At 42.5% G+C, this 20,690-nt stretch overlaps 1 protein-coding gene across 9 annotated transcripts; it reads left to right on the forward strand.

Annotated features, from left to right (window-relative positions):
• Positions 1 to 13,308: 13,308 nt before the first annotated feature.
• Positions 13,309 to 17,729, forward strand: LOC133918643 (uncharacterized). 9 transcript variants are annotated; one of them, XM_062362608.1, is made up of 6 exons: positions 13,309 to 13,934; positions 15,187 to 15,240; positions 15,324 to 15,371; positions 15,607 to 16,090; positions 16,187 to 16,368; positions 16,666 to 17,729. In XM_062362608.1, the coding sequence occupies exons 1-4, from the start codon at positions 13,800 to 13,802 to the stop codon at positions 15,943 to 15,945; spliced, it is 576 nt and encodes a 191-aa protein (XP_062218592.1). In that variant the 5' UTR covers positions 13,309 to 13,799; the 3' UTR covers positions 15,946 to 16,090; positions 16,187 to 16,368; positions 16,666 to 17,729. The 9 variants fall into 9 exon arrangements, 4 of the variants coding, with proteins under 4 accessions (XP_062218592.1, XP_062218591.1, XP_062218593.1 ...); XR_009909820.1 differs by having other exon boundaries at positions 13,309 to 15,371; positions 16,628 to 16,706; positions 16,790 to 17,729; XR_009909823.1 differs by having other exon boundaries at positions 13,309 to 15,371; positions 16,666 to 16,706; positions 16,790 to 17,729.
• Positions 17,730 to 20,690: the final 2,961 nt, after the last annotated feature.

The raw sequence follows: 20,690 nt of genomic DNA on the forward strand, positions 1-20,690 counted from the left end.
TGCCATGGCCTCGAGTCCCGTCCACCTCCGCCTTGGCTTCACACGATGGATCTGGCCACTGTTGTGGCCACCGACAGGCGCTGCAATTGCCACGAGTGTCACCACCGCGGGCTCTGCTACTCTACACTGCCCTGCTAGACATCCCTGTCGCAAGTGCCCTCATCCCGGCATCTCTCTGCTCTATAGGCCGCCGTGTCGACCACATCGTCAGTCACCGCACTAGATGTCGCCTCGTCGGTCGTTGCGCAGGCTGTCGCCTCTATGGCAGAGCTGGACTGATCACATTGTGCACTGCCCTAGCAACCACATGTCTTTGTGTGTGCCGCCCCATTGACGACCGCATCACCCTCGCTAAGCGTCGTCACTGCGTTGCGCTGGGCATTGCCCCTGTGGGCATTGCTGCTTCAGATTCACCAATCCAAGTGCTACCCGGTTGAGAGCTACTACGCCGAGTGCGTCGAGGGCCCCATCGGGAGCCTCCACGCCGGGCACCGTCACATTAGGCACTTGAACATGAGCTCAAAGTGGTGGGACAACGTGTCAAACGCGCCAGGGTAGAATGGCCGGAGCGGAAGGGAAGGAGATATGAGAGAAGGGAGATTATAACAATCTAGACTATTTGTTTTAGATTATATAATTCAGAGTCTAACCATCTAGATTCTAGAATGTGAGAATCAAAATTAGATTGTTAGAGTCATAATAAAAAAGAAACATGCCCTTATTTGATACCAATCTTTTAGGGGAATTTGGTGCCAATTTTGGGATCACATACTTATGAAATTGAAAAATTATGTTTCACAGAAAAAACTTTAAGATTTATATATATACTCTACTGTTTTTTTAATATATACTCTACTATTTTTTGGTGATATATATATATATATATATATATATGTGTGTGTGTATATATACACACACTATACAAAACACGAGTTGGTTGCTACGTCCCCTCTTATCTTACTCACCTCCTATAAAATAAAAGCCCCTAAATTTGAATAATTAACCCACGTTTACCATTCATCCTCGTCCTTTAGCCTCCCCGTCTCGTTACCGGCTACGGATATGAGACCTAAACAAATCTATTGTTTTTGTCTCTACTTTACTACTAGATGGAAGTAGTTGGTTTAGCAAACAACAGAAACTCGAAATAAGGATTGCTTAAATCATTCCAATATCTTTTGGAAGGGGGGTTGGGGGGACTAAAATTTTTACTAATAAACATAAAAATAAATTAGGGGCGAAATTAGCAGACAATCTCCTTCTCTTTTTTTTGAATACCATCTGAAATTAAATTACGGTATTGTTCCGGATGTACTCGTTCAGCGATGCTCTCATGACATATCCACGTCTACATACCTTAAATTTGTGCTTGATATTAATGCGTCCAATCTTTGTGTTTTTATTACAACGCACATGCACTTAGCTAGTATATCTCTACTATATAAAGCACAAATTGGTTCATGCGTCACCTATTCCCACCTCTCGTTCCCATTCCACCTAATAAAAAACCAGAAAAACTAGACGAAAACCCATGCAAAACTAAGAAGCAAGAGAAACCTAGACTGACTTATCTGTTCGTCCTCCTTACCCTCCCCAGCCACTCGGCCCTGCCGCCCCCATCCTCCTTGCCCTTGTGCACGCCACATCGCTTTTTAGGGTTTTCTCCTCCTCTCCTCGCACCATTAATTCTCTATCATAATAGACACATCCTTCCTCAGTGTAACTCTGGCGAGGTGCTAGAACTGTCGGAGGCGAGGAAGAGGCAGAGAGGAGGTAGAATTGGGGAATCAGATCATTTCTTTCTTCATTGTCAAGCAGCCATTCGTTACAAGAGTTTATAACAGACTCCAACGCTGGCCACCTAGGCCCACACTCAGGCCAACCGACCTATGGATCCTAGACACGCTGGCATACAGTTAGAACACGCACACCAACAAGTCGAGTGATCACAGATATCACACAGCCCGCACAACCGCACTCGCCAGATGAATACAATAACTGAATGTGTGTGTCGGAGCCACCTTCAGACATCTGGTTCTCCGACTATGACAATACTCTTCCCTTGAGTAGCAGGTTGTCCCCAAGATGAAGCCTGCGGATAGCAATTACAGACCACATAAAAGTCGTCCCAAGTCGCAAGTGATTCGGGCAAGGAACTCCACTTGATCAGCACTTGAGTAGTGGCAGCATTTCCTTTTTTTAACCAGTCGCTTGTCTAATATAGCTTTAGGTTGTAGATCAGTGGCACAAAAATCAAACGGATTCAATATCGCAGTGAATGTTGGAGAATAATCCTCAACAAAGGGCTTCAATTGCGGTACATGAAAGACTGGATGGATCTTACAACTCTCCGGTAGATTAAGACGATAGGCCGTCGATCCAACACACTATAATATTTCAAATGGACCAAAGAACTTGAATTATAACTTGGGGGCATGGCTGATTGACCACCGAAGACTGAGCATATGGTTGGAGCTTTAGTAAGACTTTGTTGCCCACTTGAAAGGTTCTAGCAGAACGACCCTTGTCAGCTTGTTGTTTCATCTTGTTCTGGGCACGGTGCAAGTGAGTTTTCAGCAATTCAGAAAAGATGTGTCTTTCCTACAACAAGGAACTGGCATCTAAATTCTCTGAACTTGCTAGAGGAGGGATTGTACCATAGTTGGGATCAACACCATATAGTGCTTTGAAGGTTGAACAACCAAGAGATGTGTGGAAATTGGTATTATACCATAACTCTACCAGAGCAATCCATTTGATCCATTTTGTGGGACGGTCATGGACATCATACCTCAAGAACATCTCCACACATTGATTTATGCATTCAGTTTGACCATTCGTTTGAGGGTGGTACTGTTAGGAACCCGACCTCGGGTTCTCCTGTGCCTCTTGTATCAGTCCCTAGATCAAGTAGCCAATACGTACAGAATTCAACAAAGTGATATCAAATACATACTTCAAATAAAATAATTACTTGAACAACGCAAAGATAATCTGATGGACAAGAATCCACAACTGACCAGCCAAGCAGAAGAGGCTACAACATAGCGGAGCGAAACGAACGATGCAACCCAAAGCCACAAGCAACTCAGGTGTGGACGTGGCCTTAGACTTCTTCTCTTTAACTTCATCTGGGTTGAGTTTGATCTTTATCGCAACAATCTGAAAGCAACAAGTCTGAGTATGGAAAGTACTCAACAAGTCCTATACTACTTCAAGGGATTGATAAATGCATAATGAATATTTCAAAAATAAGGTTTTACGGTATAATTTTAAACATAAAGTAGGTTTTATGCAGGTATCTAGTTATATTCTCCACTGTTAATCTTTTAAAACAAAGACAAGGTAACCTGGTAACAAAGCTTTTGAAACAGTTTAAAATAAGGTAACTGGTAGCAAAGCTTTTAAAATAGTTTAAAACAAGGTAACCTGATAACAAAGCTTTTGAAACAATTTAAAACAAGGTAACATTATAATAAAGCTTTTGAAACAGTTTTAAATAGTTCAAAATCAGTTAACAAGCTATATCTAGGGTTTTTCGGTCTTGGGAGGGCTACACCTCACTCATTAGTCCCTATCATCACATCTGGTGTACCTCTAGTACCACACAGCTTATGGCGGATTGAGCCAGGAACCTCATCATACAGACACCTAGTCCACACACTCACTTATCAAGGCACACGCACCCTGAGCCTAATCAAATGGGGTCATGCTTTGCATATCCATGACCGTGGATATAGCTATTAGAATAGATTTACACTCTGCAGAGGTTGTACCACTTTACTCATGTGATATGCTTAGCCTCCAATTGTTGCAAGCGAAGGAGCGAATCATACCAAGACCCATCAACCATCTTTTCTGCTGGGCTTTTCTACAAGACACCCTAAGTACCAGAGTCCATGTACTGAAGGTCAGCTCCCTCTTTTAAACCTAGGCCGATTCTAGAAACCTTCAAATAGAGGGACATATGGTTACTTGACCTCTCGTTGCTCTCAGCCTCCTAGTACTATGCCTAACCCAATTTGGTGAAAGAAAAATCAAGTCCTGCTCATTCAAGACGCATGGTTACACAGGGGTGGTTAAGCATGTCGAGGCAGTTGACTCGGTCCTTAAACGGCTAGGGTAGGTATCTTCTGGCAATGAACATTACAGAGGTGACTCAAGCCCCTAGGAGCATCTTCATCCAGAGTACTACTCCACCCACCCTACCAAAACATTTTTCACCTATTTTTACACATCTTCCACCATATGCCACATGATATCAAGGATTCCACAACCATCATAGAATTCGCATCCATCAATGATTCATCGTATATAAGTTTAACATTGATAAAAGTAAATCGTCATCTCTAAAGAGATGCATTCCAAAGCGATGTCCCCAAAGAGACGTATTCAATCCTAAATATGCTAGATATCAAGACATCGTCCGTCATTAATATAGATAACAACAGGTAATCCTAAGGTGATATGTATTCTGAATGATGATATTCAAAGCATGACATGTGTTTGATAGGATTTAACTACTATAAGCGGTTTGTAAAAGTGCAATACATAGCACATGCGATAATAACTTCAGTTTTAGTTGATCATTTATATTATTTAGAAACATTGGTTTAGTATGATCAAGGAGATATGACTTATCTTCACAAAGGTCAATTCACAAGTGGTCTTGTTACTCGAGCCTTCTAGTTTCTTCATCATCGGGACTCGTCTTCAGTTCCTTCCTCGCGTCCTTGCTTGAAACCTTAACTTCGAGCTTACGCAGATTAACGACGAAAAGCACAAAGTGACTAAGCAAATGAATACTAGAGCAAAACCAAAGGAACACCAAAGCGAAAGAAGAACGACTGGAAAAATGATGAAAACTAACCTAGCGGGAAGACGATCAATAATATTTAGCTATGTGAAACTAACACACCGAGTCTAGTGAGGTTATCTGGTGAAGCTAGGTTAAGTTGTTTAACCTATTGCTTTATTAATTTAAGAGAAAGCATAATCAAGATATTAACGACTAGGTGAGTGTTTATTAGTTTAACTGTCGAAGGGTGACAGTTAGGGTTTCTACGTATAGGTGAGTGCACGTGTATCGACATATACATATGTGTGATACTTACGTCTATATGTATGTGAGCGTGTATACATATATATGTAAGTAGAACTCTAGGTGATTACAATTATAAGTGTTCAAGATTAATATTCTAATCTATAGCACTAAACTAAGTTAATCTAATAATTAACCTTTATTACCTAGTGTTACTTAAATGTCGCTCTAATTAAGCTATAAACTATAGCTATGGTAAAAGCATGCAGGTAATTAATTAACTAGGTTAAACTATTATGTAAATCTAATTAATTAATTAATTATTAAAAGGGTATTCAATTAATTAAGTACCAAAGTTAAATTACTCTATCATATTCCAATGACTGATAATTATTTATTTAGCAGCTACATTGGTTAAATTATTACATTAATTATGCTCAGATTAAATCTTACGGATTAAAGCATGAATTAATAATCTATATCTAGACATTAAATAAAGCAACCTGTAGTTATTCTAATTAACAAAAGGATTAATCTATGCTTAAGCTAGGTTAACATAAGCAACTAATCTATGATTATATCCTAAACATGGATACAAAATTAACTAACTCATCTCTATTTAACAAAAGGTGAACCCTAATTCTAGTTTTAAACACCGCGACACGAATTAAATATCAGACAAGAAAATATACAAACTCCAAAAATCAAAATATTTGGTGGAGAGATAGATTATGATTTTAGAGGAATATCAGCAAAAGAACCGCTAAAATCGGAGTTAAAACGGAGGAGTTATAGTGTTAGGAAGATATGCTAGAAATGAAATCCTGAAAATTAGAAAAGGGTACTATGCTGTAGATTGGGTCCATGAAGCTTGTGGACCAGAGGGAGTTCTGAGCGGTGCACGGTGGACCGGGCTCGGTGAACTTGGCTCATGGGTGTGGACCGGAGAGTGGGCTCGGGTGGATGGTGCACCATAGGCTGGTGACCATGGACTTGTAGGGCCCATGTGTTAGAGAGGGAGGGAGAGGATAAGGCTAGCCGGCCTTTGCCCGTGTTGCTCACAGAGAGAGAGAGAGAGAGAGAGAGAGAGAGAGAGAGAGAGAGAGAGAGAGAGAGAGAGAGAGAGAGAGAGAGAGAGGCGCCAGAGTGAGGGGTGGCCGGGAGAGAGGAAGGCGCCGGGAGGAGGGAGTTCGGCGATGCACACGAGCGGGCAAGGCCGAGCCAGCGGAGAAGGCCGAAGTGGCTTGCTTGGGATGGCACAATGCAATGTCTTGAGGCCTAGCACCGCGGCACGAGAGGGATGCACAACACGGCATGATGTTGGGCGATGGAAGAGAGGGGACTGCGACGCGGAGCAGACCAGCGGAGGACGGACACGGCGTGGGAGGACAATGCGCGGAGGTGCTGTGTGATGGCGCGATCGAGTGACGGTGCAAGCACGACGCAGAGGAAGGGTGGTGGCTGCACGTAGCTGGGTGGCACGACAGTTCAACGTGCATGGAGACAACGCAGCACGGTGGAGGCTTGGCAACAACGGTGCTAGGGTGGAGAAGCGCGGCGCGATGGCACTCCCGAGCGGTTGCGCGTGCGGGAATAGCGACCCGGAACATGAGCATGCACGAGGGCTCCAGAGGAGCTGCTGCTGTGTTTGTGCTCATTTGTGGATGCCTGTGTGTAAGTATGGCTACTCGGTGGTGTGCTGGTTGGCTTGTAGGTGAAGTAAGGTAGAGGAGGAGGAGAATTTGGTTTGGAGCTCCCAGTGGAAAGATTAGAGGCCAACATGGGGGAGGAGGTGGCCGGTGCTGCTGCACAGAGAAAAGATCAGAGAAGGGAGTAATGGCGGGTGTGAACGTGGGGGAAGCATGATGGCAGGGAGTTGATCTTTTGTTGCCTGTGTGAGAGGGAGCAGAGGGAGATCAGAGAGAGGGTAGAGAGAGAGTAAACCAATTGTAAGGATTTTAATGAAATGGATTTGTAAATATTCAAATTGAATAATTTGAATTAAATCAAATTGGATGGTTCAATTGAATTTGAATTGAATTGGACTGTATTGAAATGACTTTGCAAAAAGATCAAGCTGGAAAGTATTGCATTCGAATATGAAATCGACAATGATTTGGAAGAGTCGGGATTTGAAGTATTTGGGATTAAATTCAAATAGAAGTATTTGAATTTGGATCTGGCATCAATCCAATAAGAGTATTCGAATTTAGGATTTGAATTTGAACTAGAAACCTCGGGATTTGAATTCAGAAGAGTTGAATCCAATTTAGATTTCCGTTGGGTTGAATCTAAGAAATAGAATTGAATTTGAGAGAGGTTCAAATTCAAATCTCCACTCAAAGAACAATAAGAACCATTAAGCCAAAAATGCATATGCTCAATTTATTATAGGGATTAATTAAGAAATTAATTTGGTGCTCTCTGGAATACTTAGCCAAAATAATATATTTAAAAATATACATATAAGTATATATACATCAAATATATATTTTCTTGATTTTATATTTGTTTAAATAATTAGAAAAAATAATTTAGAGTGATTTTTGCTATTTTCTAAAATGCTTAAACTTAGTATGTTACAGGTACACTATGCTTAATTGAAGCTTAGTATCCAACAGTCTAAATAGTTCTTGCCAAAATTGGCTTGTAAAGATCTTGTTCGGCACAATAGTGTGAAGAACCCCATGTAGTTTAACGATATTATTCAGGAAATGCTTAGCAACTTGTTGTGCTGTGTAAGGGTGTTGTAAAGGCAAGAAATAGGCGTACTTTGTAAATCTATCTACCACAACAAGAATGACAGAATATCCTTCAGATTGTGGCAACCCTTGAATAAAATACATAGATAAATCCTTCCATGAGTTGTCTAGAACAACATGCTGTGCTGTGTAAGGGTGTTGTAAAGGCAAGAAGTAGGCATACTTTGTAAATCTATCCACCACAACAAGAATGACAGAATATCCTTCAGATTGTGGCAACCCTTGAATAAAATACATAGATAAATCCTTCCATGCGCTGTCTAGAACAAGCAAGGGCTGTAGCAGACTAGGAGTCTTGCAATGTTCTTGCCTGGCATGTTGACATACTTTACATTACTTCACAAAATTTTCCACTGCGGATTTCAAACCAGTCCAAATGAACAATTTTTTTATTCTTTGATATGTGGCTTGTGTGCCAGAATGGCCCCCCAAAGGCTGAAGCATGAAAGGCTACAATTATCTTAGTCTATAAAGCTGAATTGGCACTGATCCAAATCCTTCCTTGTTTCCTAATGAGACTAGACTCTAGATAAAATCCTTGGTCATTAGGAGAAACAATTGAAGAGTGTGTGAATTAGTGTAGTAAGAACTTGCCACCTCTTCGATCCATTTTGGCTGACAAGCTGAAATAGCTTGTAGCTCAAAGAAATGCCCCACTCTAGACTAGGTGTGGGCAAAAATACCTAAAGACCGAAATTTCGGGTAGTATTTCGGGTATGGGTCCCAAATGACCGATTTTTTTTTTTATGTTTTTTCGGGTATGTTCCTCGAGTACCCGAAATATCATTATGTTCTTTTCATTTAGTGTTTTTGGAGAGAAAAAGTGTTCTTTTTTATTTGATGTTATACTGTTTCGAGAAGAGACATATACATATATGTTCCTATAGCGCATGTTCCCTCATTTTGTGTGTGAATTGTGATACATTATACAAGATTATAAGATTCAATTTCATTGTCCCGGTCAATATGAGTAGTTTAGGACAAACAAATTTGATAAGGTAGCGACAATTTTACTAATGGCATGTGGTAAGCTTTTGCTTTTTTTTTCTTTTTCTTAATAACTGTGCATAAATCTAAAACATCAAACCAAAAATAACAAAAGGAGTACCATATAAGATATTTGGGTATTTTAGGTATTTCGGGTACCCGAATTTTTGAACCATATTTTGGGTACTAGTTTCAGAAGACCAAAATTCAAAATACCCGAAATATCCGGACCGAAAATTTGGGTATACCCGAACACCCACCCCTATTCTAGATAGAGCATCAGCAACCTTGTTATCCACTCCTTTTTTTATAGTGAAAACTGAATTGGAGACCCATGAGTTTAGTCATGGCCTTCTTTTGCAAATAAGTAGACAATTGTTGGTCATTGAGATGACATAAAATTTTATGGTCAGTTTTACTAATGAAAGGTCCTCTTAACAGATAAGCCCTCCATTTGTCCACATCCATATAATAGCTATAGACTTTTTCTCATATGCTGGCAGTTGTTGATTTTTGCTACCAAGCGCTTTACTGAAATAGGCCAGAGGTTGGCCATTTTGGGTAGAACTGCTCCAATTCCAGTATCACAAGCATCTATCTCCAATTCAAATTGCATTTGGAAATTTGGAACTGCTAAGACAGGTGTAGAACTCATGGCATGTTTGAGTTGTTGAAATGTTGTTTGAGCTGCTGGTGGCCACTCAAATACCTTTCTTTTTAGCAGATCATTGAGTAGTTTTACAATAATAGCATAATGCTTAACAAACTTTCTGTAGTAAGCAGTCAATCCCAGAAATCCCCTAAGTTCAGTGAAGTTTGTGGGAGTTGGCCAATGAACCATAGCAGCAGTTTTATAAGGATCAGTAGAAATTCCCTGATTTGATATAATGTGGCCTAAATATTCCAACTGAGTTTGATCAAAGGAGCATTTGCTAGCTTTAACAAATAGTTGGTGTTTTCAGCAAGGTTTGAAAGACTAAATCCAAATGCTGGAGTGATCTTCCAAAGTTTTGCTATAAACTAGAGTGTCATCCATAAAAACTAAGACAATTCTCCTCAAATACTCAGCAAACATATTATTCATGAGGCATTGGAAAGTTGTAGGTGCATTTGTAAGACTAAAAGACATTTTCTTAAACTGGAAATGGCCATGATGGGTCTTAAATGCAGTTTTTGGTTCATCTTCATCCACCGTTCTAATCTGGTGAAACCCTGAATATAAATCTAGCTTGGTGAAATAATGCGCCTCTGCAATCTCATCAAACAGTTCATCGGCAATTGGCATTGGAAATTTATTTTTGATTGTGAGAGCATTGAGCTTCCTATAATCCACACAAAATCACTATGAGCCATCCTTCTTCTTTACCAATAGAATAGATGAAGCAAAGGGGCTGAGGCTATGTGTTATAATGCCAGCTTGAAGCATTGTATTCACTTGCCTTTCAATTTCAACTTTTTACTATGGGGTGTATCTGTAAGGCCTATTATTAATAGGAGTGGAACTAGGTAATAAAGAAATTGCATGATCATACACACGCTTGGGTGGTAGTCCTTTGGGCTCCTGGAAGATGGATTGAAACTTATTGATGACTGCTTGAATAGAAGGGTGCAAAGGGGTTGAACCAGATATAAGTGGTGATGCTTCAGGCTTGAGTACCACCGTTGCCCAAACATCATTGCCAGTGTACCATTTATTCAATTGTTCAGGATATACTTCCAATAATTGAGAAGGAACCTCTGGAAGAACACCTTGCAACCGAACCAATTTGTTGTGATACTCAAATTCTATCCACTTACAAAGCCAATCACAAATCATTGGCCTAAATCGTTCCAACCAGCCCATACCCAAAATTAGATTTTATCCTCCCAATGGAAGGACCTTTGCAGTATGAGTAAAAGTGTCACCCTGGATCCACCAACTGAATTCAGAAATTTTAGTATCACAGGACAAAATGGTTCCATAAGCAACCTTAACTTTCATGGGAGCTATTGCAGTAGGTGACTGTGGGATCCTATCTAGCAGATGGGAATTGATGAAAGTATAACTACTGCCAGAATCCACTAGGATCAAAAGTACCTGATTTCCCACCAAGGCTCTCAATTGAATGGATTTTGGATGGTTAGTGCCTGAGATTGCATTCAAAGAAAGGAAAGCTTTAGAAGGTTCAGACCGAAGATCTTGGAGTTCCAATGTGTCCAGAATCATTTTAGATAATACTTGGCCATCATCATGAGAATGACCTCAACGGCATGCATTTGGCTCTCAGCTGGGGTAGAGCACTTGTGGGTTGGAGTATATTTGTCACCACAACAGTAGAAAATGTCATTAGACCGATGATACTCCTTCAATTGTTTAGCCTTCCATAGTTCACCAGAGTTCCATGATTATCTGGCATCAGCTTTAGAATGCTGAGCAGGCAAACTCTTATGGTGTGAATGGTTGATTGTACTCTTTTTTGTCGATCCAACACAACTTCCTGAATAGCGGCAAACTGTGCAGCACGGCTGACAGATTCAGGCAATTGCATCTCAATAGCAGACCTCAACTCCTCTTTCAGCCCCAAAATAAACTAAGAAACCAGCACAGTCTCACTGAGGGACTTATCATAGAGCCTGATATGGTATACTAATGCCTCAAACTGCCTTTTATAGCCATCAACAGAACCAGTTTGTTTAAGCATCAATAACTCAGTGACCTTATCATGATGAATGTAAGGTTCAAATTCCCCCAACAGTGCATATTTCATATGATCCCATGAGATGCAATTGTTATCCAATTTGAAGGACCGGTACCAATGGGCTGCACTACCACACATATACATTGTAGCTACTGGTACTTGAAACCCTGGAGGAATATGATATAACTCGAAGAAGGTCTCACACTTGTCAATCCAAACTCTAACATCAGACTCATCGAATGTTGGAAATTCCATTTTAGGCATCCATGATCGACTAGAGGTGTGAAGTGGGTGAGCAGTGGTGTTGATGTGAGCATCACACATGGGCGGGTATGGTGGTGGTGGCGGCGGTGGTGGTGGAAAAGTTCTAACCAATGGATGCTCACCCATGACACCATCCTTGGATGGAATCACCATAGAAGATGATGATGCAACCCTTCTGAGCGCTCCAGTGATTACCAACACCTCTTTTTCCTGTTGAATTTTGCCAATCGAGACCATAAACAAATCCACTTTTACTTGTAACTAGCCAAGGTGCTCCACCTGAGTGGAGACCTTCAAATCCAGCGCCTCCAACCTCTCTTTCATCTGCTCGACATGGTCTATCTTGAGCTTGATCCGGTCCAGCTTCTGTTGCAGCCACTCCATCAATCGCTTCTCAAAGTCATCCATAGCTTCCACGACTTGTCGGACTTGGATTCCGGGCCTAGCGGGCATCGTGGTCGTCTCTCCTCCAAACCGAGTGAAAACGCCTGAGAGGATAGCCCGGGATGAAATCTCTCGCTCTAATGCCTCGTCAGGATCTACCACCGCCTGAGCCTAGAGATCGGTCGAGGGATTTTATGCACGAACATGTCAGGCAACCCAAGCCTGAATCCGAACTCCCTCTATCACCATTGTAGAAGAATCTGTCCTCAGCTCCAAGGATTTTACACATAGACAAGCGCCGCACAAACCTTATTTTGATCAAATCCTTCACCAAACTTGCTTGTCGAGGATGTCTCAACTCTGATACTAGTGTAACTCCGGTGAGGTGCTAGAATCACCGAAGACGAGGCAGAGTTAGGGAATGAGATCATTTCTTTCTTCATTGTCAAGCAACCATTTATTACAAGAGTTTATAACAGACTCCACCGCTGACCATCTAAGCCCACACTCACGCCAACCGACCTATGGGTCCTAGACACGCTGGCATACAGCTGAAACACGCACACCAAAATGTCGAGCGATCACAGACATCACGTAGCCCGCACAACTGCACTTCAGACACCAGGTTCTCTGGCTACCACACTTAGGCGGCCAGTCTGTTGCCGCGGCAACATCGCACCGCACGCCCCTCCCAGCCCTCCTATGACATCGGGTTGTGACTTGTGACACGCCACCGCTCGCCACTAGCCACCGCTCCTTTCTCCTGCCCAGGCGCCTACTCACACCGTGGTAGAGCTGGGACTTTGTGCCGTGTTTTTTGGGCCAGCACGACCCGATCCAGCTTAAGCCCGACCCGGTACGAGCACTGATGGGTTGGGCTGACCCGACCCGATTTATGGGCCGGGCCGGGCCGGGCCTTGATACAGGGCCCAATGGGCGGTCTGGCCCGGTAAAAAATGGGTTTGCGCCCTCATGCGCGGTGGAGTGTGGTGGTGCTGGACCCGTGCCAGCCCGGTCCGATGAGACCCATCGTGCATCCGGATCGGATCTGAGCCTAACTGAAGGTAGCTTGGACCAACCCGGCCCGACCCGAACAGTTTATCGAGCCATCCTAGCATGACCCAAAAAGCCCGAGGCCCGAAGGGGTCGGATCGGGCTTGCCCGACCCGGCCCAAGTCCCACCTCTACACCGTGGTGGCGAGGCAAGAGAGATGGCCACTGGTGTAGGCTCTTCTCCCTCTCCTATTCGTGATTTCGTCCAAATCGAAAGTTCTTGTTCTTGAATCGAAAGGGATTGGCCTTGAATCAAAGGTTCTTCTCATGAATTGAAAGATTTTCTCTCAATTTTGGAGGTTATCCCAGCCTCTCTCGCCTAATCCAAATCCCCTTTCCCGAGTTCTGCCACCACACCCCAGCCTCCGGCCACCATGCTGTGCGCAGGACAATGCCTGAGCCTTAGCTCTACCGCCATGGATGAGGAAGCGAAGCCCGGCCCTAACACCGACGCCAACACCACTGACATCGCCACCGCTCTCAGGCTCGGGCTCGGAGATGGTGGAGGGGGAGGCGAATTAGGAGAGGTTGGTGGATCTGGTGGGTGAGATCGCGACTATTTCGGACTTCAGGAACGCGTACCGGAGGCAGTTCTACAACCTGTCGTGGCGGATACGGTTGTTGGCGGCCATGTTGGAGGAGGCCAAGGAGGCGTCCATGACTCTGCCTACGGCGTCGGAGGCCACGCTCCGGCGTCTCAAGGAGGTGCTCGACAGCGCCGGGGAGCTGCTCCGGTTCGGCAGCAGCGGTAGCAAGATCTTCGTGGTGGGATTTCTCGGTTAAAGCTTGTAGCTTTGTTGCCTTGCTTAGGCCCTGCAACTTCAATTTCTTCTGTTTACTGCTTTTCACATTAAATTAGGGCTCTGTTGTGGAGGTAAGAGAATTTGCTTGACAAATCGTTGAGAAATTCTGCGGAGCTAACACTTCCAATTGCACACACCGTAATAATCTGTTGCCTCTTATGTAGAGTAATTTGTTGTCATCGGAAGTGTGAATTAGCTTGATACTTTATCAAGGTTGGACTAGTTCTTGAATGCGCAACTTCTCTGCGGGTGCATTGCAAACGGTTTTTATGGGGTCAATTGACACTTGATTTAGTAACGTGGCTCTGCTACTAGACGAATGCATGCATGGCTCTGCCACTGGACGAATGAATTATGATGGGTTAACTTGATTGGAGCACATACTGCTCCTTTGAATCCGGTTGTTTATTGTGATTAACTTCATTTTATGTTCTGCCATATACAAATGGATAGCTTCGAATGAGATTCAGTTATGGTTGACTCCCGCCTTCCACCCAAATCTACAGATAAGGAGTTTACATTTTGCATTGTCAAATTATTTAGTGCAAAGAGTTATCCATATTTAATTATGCACAGAAAAGATTTATTGGTTAAAAAGACCCGCTATTTTCCCTTTTCTAATTTTTTTCATTCCCATTGTGCTGCAGCATGTAGCATTGAAACAATAGCTAAAATTGCTCCAAAATAAGGAACTGCAACAAACCAAAATTGCTCCAAAATATGGTATGCAGTGTTCTCTTGGCATCATCAATTATCCTAAAATTGCTCCAACCTTTCATGTATCATGTGGCATATCAGAAATGATAAATGGTAAGATAATTGAAATGGTTATTCAATTGTCAACTCTTGAAGAGAAAGTAAGCAGGTGTGTGATTTTAGTCGTCTATATAGCATCCTTTTTAGTCAATAAATTTATTGCACTTGAGGGTTCAAATATGTCATAGACTAGGTGTCTATTAAAAAAAAGTGAAGAGAAGAAGAGAACACCATATTTGGTTGAACAGACAATTAACTTCACTTAAAAAAACAGAGGCAAATTAAATTCTAGATAAACTTCCGAGTGCAATGGCGGAAGTTATTGTGGTGCTTGGGTTGGTTTGTTTTTCTGCAACCTTGGTGTAGCAGTTATCTTGCACATGAAGACTATTACCTTCCTTAAGAAATTGGTAATAAAGAGAATTGCTTGTGATCTTTTGCGTGGTGGGACTGTGCAGGAATGCTACTCAAGAAGTTGTCCACTTGCAGGAACGTTGAGAAGCTCACGTAATGTAGTATTGTTTGTACCTTTTTTTATATATATATTTCCTTTACTTGTCCTTAACTAAAACTTTCAGCTACGATCCTTTCTCAGTTACAGAGATCCATGCTGTATCTATCGATCTGTAGCTACTGTTGTGTGGTGCGTCGCTAACCCTCAAAATACCAAAATGGTGTTCTGTTGTTCTTTTCTTTCTAAATATGCATCTGAAAAGAGCTATTTACATACTTGCCTAAGAAAACTACAATTTCTATTGTAAACATAATCTATGTCGCGGAGATGTCTGATTTGATGAAATTGAAATTTGTGATGTTTTTATCATATTTGGCTATCTAAAATTTCTGTAATTTTTTGAATGTGGTTTGGTTTTCTATAGCAGCCGATGCAGAATCCTGCGGCTCCGATGCCTGCCAGGGAGAAGGAGGAAGATGCTGGGTGGAGCTTTCCGGACCTCTCCGATGCCTGCCAGGGAGGAGGACGATGCTGGGTGGAGCTTTTCCGTACCTCTGTGCGGCTGACATCGCTGACGGTTGGCCAAGATGGGGATGAGCTCCTGAAGGCCTTGTTAGCCGCCCAGCCACGAGACGGCGAAGTGGTGGCCCACACTGACAGTGACCTCGTGGTTGTCAGATTGTTCTCACGGATGTATAGCTCTAGCGGGTTGGAGTACCAGAACTCGTCCGGGGACACGAACACCTCCATGACTGCATGGTAGGTGCTCAATGGAATGCTCAAACCTCCGCATCCAAGTGGATCCCTTCCGCCAACTCCTGGAGGATCCTGTCCCACCCGTTGCTGTACCCAGAAGGCTTCGCCTGCTGCCTACATGGTGCCATCTAAGGATTCAATGCCCCACAAAGGTGTGTTCTTAGCTTTCTTCGTAATTTTTTTTCTTTTCCTTTGTTGAATAGTTTATGACTTCAAGCAGTTGAAGAATGTTCATCCTCCCATTCCAGTGCAACCACCGCTCCTCCTCCCTGACCGGGGAGGTGCCTCTCTCCTCTCTCGCCACCTGCACCTGATTCTGCTTACTCCCAGGATAACAAGGCCAAGATGTCTAGCAGCATAGGGGCGTGGACGGGATGGCAGCGAGTCTCCATTACTGGGAGCGCTCCAAGCACTGCGGCATCACTCCATGGTAGCCTCTGTCTCTGTTCACCCACCGCTGTCCCTCCTCACCACATCATAGCCTCGCTGTTATGTATGTTATGGTAAAAGGTGCTGCATTTATTTTGACTGATTAGGAGTCCATTGCTGTATTGATTAATTGCAGTTGCAGGTATGCTTAGCTCTAATAAATTTCTCTTCCAAATGCTAATGCGTCACGATCAAATCGATCTTAAAGTGCTGGAAGCTTTTTGTATGTTTTCCTCTGTTTCATATATTTTGGATGGCAGATTTGTTGGTATGAACTCGAGACCATGTTCATATGCAGATCCATGTGAAAGGTGTTGATCCATATTGCAGGTGGATATGGTATCATTTCAACGAGACTTGAGTTTGGTTTTCTCTGTCTCAGTTAATATGGCTTACATTTTTATTTATTTATTAATTGAAAGATGCATGTTCGAAGTATTGGACAAAATCAATGTGCAGTTTCTATCGTTGTGAGTGTGTATTAGCTTGATCCTCTTCTGATCACTTTGACCCATTTTTTCTACATTGGATTCATGTTCGATTAGAGTGGGATGCAAAGAATAATGAACCACCTTGATTGATGCTACCTTATTGATACATCATTGACAGTTCAGTCTTGTGAAAGACGTGAAAGGGAGGTTGGGTGTAAGATTTCAGAGTTTTTGCGAGGCAGAGTAGAGAGGAGGGGAAGATGTGACTGCGACCATGTGAGACATGGATTTGATGAATGCCATTGGATTAAGTTTTATATGAAAATTCAAGAACCAAAGTGTTGTCTCTAATGTCACTTTTTATTCACTTGTTTGGGAAAAATAAATAGAAATTAAGTGTCAGATTCAAAAACCATTGCAATGCATTGGTATCGTACTAATATATATATACTCTATTGTTGAGATGACCGGATCTAGTCCAAGTGTGGCCGAATTTGAAGGACCAAATGGGCTATCCATGGAAGGCCTTCGTTTGTACCCGAGCCTCCTCCTACATGTTACGCGGCAAGTTCTCGCGACTTCTATGGTTCTACCCCGAGACGGCGGCGGATGGCATCAGCGTCGGGGGCTCCCCTGGCGGCGGAGGCACTCTGCAGTGGCCGCATCCTCTCCAGCCGCCTGTTCCTCGATGTCCCCAGCTCCAAGGTTGGCCCACCCCAACGTTGAGGTCGATCTGGACTCCATGGATGGGGGCGAAGAAGACAAAGCACTCATTGGCGATGGTGAGGTCGTCCCTGACTCCGTGGACGAGGGCAACAGAGATGAAGCTCTCATCGGCGAGGTTGTTCCAGACTCGGACAAAGACGAGGAAGAATAGTACGTTGGCGCAAACGCCGACGAGGATGTGGCAATTGAAGGTGAACAAGACGTACAGGACGAACAGGCGAACTCTATCGATGTGGAATTCGTAGAGATCAGAGAAGCTTTCTTGAAGATTTTGGTCTATTCTTATTTCAAGATTAAGAAGAAATGAATGTCGATTTTCATGTATGGCGACCAATGCTTCTAGTACTCGTTGTATTCAGTGTACAACTTATATTTTTATAGTACTAGTTCATGTTCCTCCATCTAGTTTGCGTTTTTTTATTATCAAACATGCATGCATGGAAGTAGCTTGCTCTTTGCATTGCTGAATCAGTTATCATAAAAACTGTCCTTAGATTGCATATCTTAGTTTGCTTGCAGAGCATGATGGAACGACAAGTACTCAACAAAAGCAAAATCAAACAGAACGATAAACAATCAACTAATAGTTCAAGTACTCCAGAGCTTCTTGTACAATGTGAGAATCACATTTCAGGCTAACTAGAAGTTCCCCAATCCTCTCTAACCTTTGCTTGCTCATTTGAGGAATCTCGTAGTTCTGGCCGCCTTTCACTCGCATAATCTCTCTCATGCAACCCTATTGAGTGAGAAACACATGGTTGGATCTATCTATATCAAATCCATTGTAAGCTTTCATAACCGCGTCAACAAGTTCTTCCACTATCTTCAGTGCTTCCTTGTGCTGCAGAGACTGAATTGAGGCAAAAAAAAAAAAAAAAAACCAAGGTCTTGTACGTTTAGATCAGGGGAGTTTGGGGGCTGGCACAACCAGGCGAATGTCGAATCCATCTTGTGTAGCTACTCGACAAAACTTTCATCATTGGGATCAATGTGAGTTCTTGCTTTATCCTGTTGAATAAATATTTGGAGTCCTGCATCCTCACTTGGCCATTTTTGTTTGATGGCGGGCACAACTTTTTCGACAAGAAAATACCTGATTGTCTACTTGTTTACTGACGTCATTGGCTTGGTGATCATGGTACCCGTAAGTCTGTTTACACTACTCTGTTGGCCTGGCTTCGTATATATGAAGGGGAATATACCAATTTTTCCAGCGAAAGTCTACCTACCTTCATCGTCATACCTTGGTCAAGCTTGGGCTCCAAGGAGCATCACCTTGTCAATGAAGTTTTTATTTCTCGTTGTCCTCAGCGGTTTATATTCACCTTGCGCCAATTAATAGTTCTGATTTTTTCTCATCATATAGAACCACTTCTCGTCTATATAAATGATGTTGTGCATCCCTTGGAATATCGGATCATGAGGTATGATGTAGTTGTCGAGCATTGAGATGCAATAACGCAGATGAACCTTCTTGCTCTCTTCTGTCAATGAGAATTTTATAGCATTTGTGTGCCGTACTAATTCCCCTTGCTTAACACGATTGCACAATGTGCTCCGTGTGACATTCAAAGCACGAGCTAAATCATGGATAGTTGTGCGATCACGCAGAGGTATAACAGTGATGTCTTCAAGGTTAATCTCAACTCGTTTACGACTAGCCTTTCCTGCCCTGTGACTACGAACAGCATGAACTCCACCCCCACGCTTCCCTTTTGTCCAAATACGCTGAACAACCCTCAAAGAAACTCCCATATCTTGAGCTACAGATTTCATCACTCCATGTTTCATTACACCAGGACTCCAGGAGCATGAAGTAGATGGGCTCTTCGTGAATCATCACTTAAATAGTTCCTTGTTCTTTGTACAACCGGCAATCCTGTACTACCATTTTCACCATCTCCACCTTCATCTACTCAAATCATAGGAAAAAGAAAAAAAAATGTTTCAATTTGATCCTATGAATGTCGCAAACAGCAGATAGGAGTAGTAGCTTACCTGAGTGTTCATCAAGGCCTTTAGTTTCATCAAGCTCATCGAAAATGAGTTCATCTTCAGCTATAGGCTCAATTGGGTCTGGAATATCTGTAAACGATACGGTAGAAAAAGGATAGAGTGGCCATGGAACACAACAAAAGAATACGAAAAATGTGCTAGCTAAGCAGCTGTACCACTAACCATGGTATGGTTCATTCAAGTCTGGCAATGGAGTCTCCATTGCTTTGGACCATTCTAATGCAACAGAGCTTATGCTGATGCACTAGTACCACTAACCTCCAGTATTTATACTCATGCATAAGCTTGGTGGCAAACTAATTTCCCATTCAAAACTGCATTAGGCGGCCTGTAATTTTTAGTTCAAAATTTCAAGAGCCACAAGTTGGAATCGATTTCGTAGAAGGAAAATTTTCATTTGGCGGGATGCATGCCTAGCGGGATTTTGCTTGGAGACTCTTCGTTTCCTGTGTGGCTGTGCATTAAACATGCATGCATGCAAGCATGCGCGGGCGGCAGCAATATAATGCCAGGAAAGAGTATTAACTAGGGGCACATGAGTCAATTTATGTGGCTCCTTGGTTTAGGTGCTGGAGAGAAACACGACCTAAACTGTGATATTTTGCTTGCTATAAGCCTACAATTGCTCACAAAATTGGCTACCGCGTCACTGAAAGCACGATAGTTTCTGAAGCGCTTAATCACCAGCAGATTTTCTCTATTAGAAACTAGTATACTTGGTGGCTCTCCCCCCTGAAATTGGGTGTAGAATGTAACAATATTTCCAGCATTATCCTAGGTTCCAGCAGTGGCTCTACTCCTAATTTGCTTGTTCAGCAAAAGCTTCTTTATCGGTGTTACCAGGACACGAGTGCAGGTGTCGGAGTCCGACTCAGGTGTGAGTGTTCGATTCGGCAAACTGTAGAAAATAGGATTCGTTTAATTTATATTAAAAATACATTATTTATATTTTTATTACTAAATAATATCAGTATTTCTGAAATAACACATTAAGTTGTGATTAAAACATATAAAAAATATCTGGTTGTAATTTTATAGGTATAAAGATGTGTAAACAAACTACACAAAAGCAGCAGAAAAGTAGAAAAGAAAAAGAGGAAGGGATTGGATTCAATTACTCACACACCGCCTCCCCTTCTGACTCCCGACT

The sequence above is a fragment of the Phragmites australis genome, chromosome 5 (assembly GCF_958298935.1).
Source record: "Phragmites australis chromosome 5, lpPhrAust1.1, whole genome shotgun sequence".
Lineage (NCBI taxonomy): Eukaryota > Viridiplantae > Streptophyta > Magnoliopsida > Poales > Poaceae > Phragmites > Phragmites australis.